Source organism: Entamoeba invadens (genome assembly GCF_000330505.1).
Source record: "Entamoeba invadens IP1 unplaced genomic scaffold scaff_1105074724503, whole genome shotgun sequence".
Lineage (NCBI taxonomy): Eukaryota > Evosea > Mastigamoebida > Endamoebidae > Entamoeba > Entamoeba invadens.
In genome coordinates, this window is record NW_004440361.1 from 21,500 (window position 1) to 24,046 (window position 2,547).

General features: G+C 33.5%; 1 protein-coding gene across 1 annotated transcript; it reads right to left on the minus strand.

The window, feature by feature from the left end:
* Positions 1-408: 408 nt before the first annotated feature.
* On the minus strand, positions 409-1,095 carry EIN_271030 (hypothetical protein; the record flags this gene model as incomplete). Its single annotated transcript, XM_004256571.1, has 1 exon — positions 409-1,095. The coding sequence occupies one exon, from the start codon at positions 1,093-1,095 to the stop codon at positions 409-411; it is 687 nt and encodes a 228-aa protein (XP_004256619.1).
* Between the last annotated feature and the right edge of the window lie 1,452 nt (positions 1,096-2,547).

Below are 2,547 nucleotides of genomic sequence, written 5' to 3' on the forward strand. Positions count from 1 at the left end.
AGAAATATAGATAAAAATGCTTCCACCCTAAATCTACATAATTTATATACTACTAAAAAATAAATTATGACTTGGTAATAAGTAGATAAAAATAAATTATGGCTTGGTAATAAGTAGATAAAAGTGCCGTACTATTTTTTAATAGTTACCCTGTTCTTTTTTTCAAGCGGGAGTTTTATTTATTAATATATATAAGGTAGAAAAAAAGTACGGAGGATGAGAGCGTTGAAAACGCGAACCCGGAGTACTTTAATAAAGTAAATTTACATACTACTTATATTTACAACGATTTTAACATATTGTGGAGATTGAGGATGCGAGAGAAGCGAGTGTCCGAAATCGGCACAATATATATACTACTTATATATAAAAATATTCATTAAAATAAATCGAATTAAAAATTGGTAATTAGTTTTTCAGAGCATCCCCGACATCCATGTAAGCAACTTTTTTCATAACTCGTGTTTGCTCTATCAAATTGTCCAATTTTATTAAAAGATCTTTCAACTGGACAAGTGGAATCTTAGCATTCATCTTTTTCACAAGATTAAATAAACATGGGAATTGATTCTTTTTTTCTTGACTCATCAAAGCAAACACACTGTTCAAAGTCAATTTTTTGACTGGGCAACTTTTTAAGAAATCTTCTGCTTCTTTTTTGAATAAAGCCTTTATGTGTTTTCTGTGTTGAATGGCGGTTGCTCTCTTTTCTTTAACAATTTCACTACTGCTGTAATCTTCAGCGATATCTGTTGCTTCTGTTTGATCCGTACTTGTTAATCTCACTTGTTTAACGAGAGTACGTATCGTCTCATTAGCATCAGCCCTTTCTTCCCTTTCCAACCTGTTTGTAACTTCTTCGACTTTTTCAATGTTGGCACAATACCAATCTTGAAACTTTGTAAATTCCGCTTTTAGTTCTTGGTCATCACTTTCCTCGAATGATTTTGCATCAAAGTTGTTGTAAATTTTGATGTTTATTACCAATTCTTTTCCTTTGAGTTTTCTTTGTAATTTCCCGAAATTTGCCATATTCGTTCCTTTGACCTGGTTTTCCTTCAACAATCCAGCATCGAAAAGGTCTTCTTTGGTCATTTTTTGAAGGAATTGCAAACCTCAAAAACATCGCGTCACTCAACTTAACGAGTAGGTGAATTGAATACTTTTTCAATATGAACTTTTCGTTGTTATCAAGTTCATCGGTATATTTCATTTTTCTAAATAATCGGTTAACACCACATTGTGTCTGAGTTCGAAGATGTTTAAAATTAGATCTTCAACACGTTGATAGGCCATAGGGTATAGTAAATTGGCGGTCTGTAGACAATCGTTAATTATCTTTACCTTACTGAGCACTATTTGTGTGAAGAACATACACGCAACAAACAATTTGCAGTTAACATTACATTCACCCATAATGTTGCGAGGTCCAAAAGGCTTTTGGTATTGTTTTCTTTCACTGTAACATTTTTGTAATGAAGGCAAATTCTCAAACACGTTATCAAGTATCAATACTGTTTGGAGCCACCTTGTTTCTGATCGTTGAACCAATTTGAGAACTGCACCTTTGATATGATATTTGGCACAGAATTGATCCCATGTTGTTCTTGTTGTCTGAACAGTTAACCCGTCCAAGAAACTTTCAATAGCCAGCCCCCATTGCAAATTGAATTATTTTCAGTCGCTTTATTTGTTCTATGTGGAAAGCAGTAGTTTGAATCAAATCCGTTCAGCCCTTCTCTCTCTTTATTTTAGCCAGGAGTTTACCAGAGAGCCCACCATTTCGTATCAGAACATAAAATCCATCAAAACAAGCACCAATGCATTTAATGAAATCAGCATCCATCAATTCCAATATTTTCATTATCCAACTTAGCCACCCCGCTGCATCTGTTTTGCCATCATAGTTTTCTATTTTGACTCTCTTTTCAACAAATGATCCATCTGAAAACACGAATCTTACAAAGAGAGAAAAGTACTCGACCCCACTGTACATTGCTGAATCCGCCATTAATGTATAATAGTCACACTTCTTGAAGATTAGTTGTAGGTCATATCTGGTTTTTTGGAAATCAACATAAATCTTCGTTGCATGGTTGAAGAACTGAGAGCGGTGTTAACAACTTTTTTAGGAACATTGGACATGAGCAAAATTATGGATATCAATTTTGACATGGTATCAATTTGATTGTTTGTCAACTCACACGCTCCCATCATCATTATAAAGCTGCCTCTTTCATTTCCAGCATCATTTGTTGTTAAAAAAACTGTCAACATTTTTACCAAGTCTTCTTTGAACTTCTTTGTTGGTTTCTTGTGCGATGTACTCGGTGGAGTATTTATTCTCTGATTTGAGGATATTTTTGATGTATTTCATTTTTTTTCCAATTGTTCAATCTCAAACACACTAATTTTATTTCTTCTTTGGTCAAATCGTTGGTATTTTGAAATTCTTTGTCAGTAGCCTGGCTACATTCAATATCAATTGAATTTTCCTGTTTGAACAGTTAAATGAGTAACAATATTATTTGAATTAACAAATGTTTG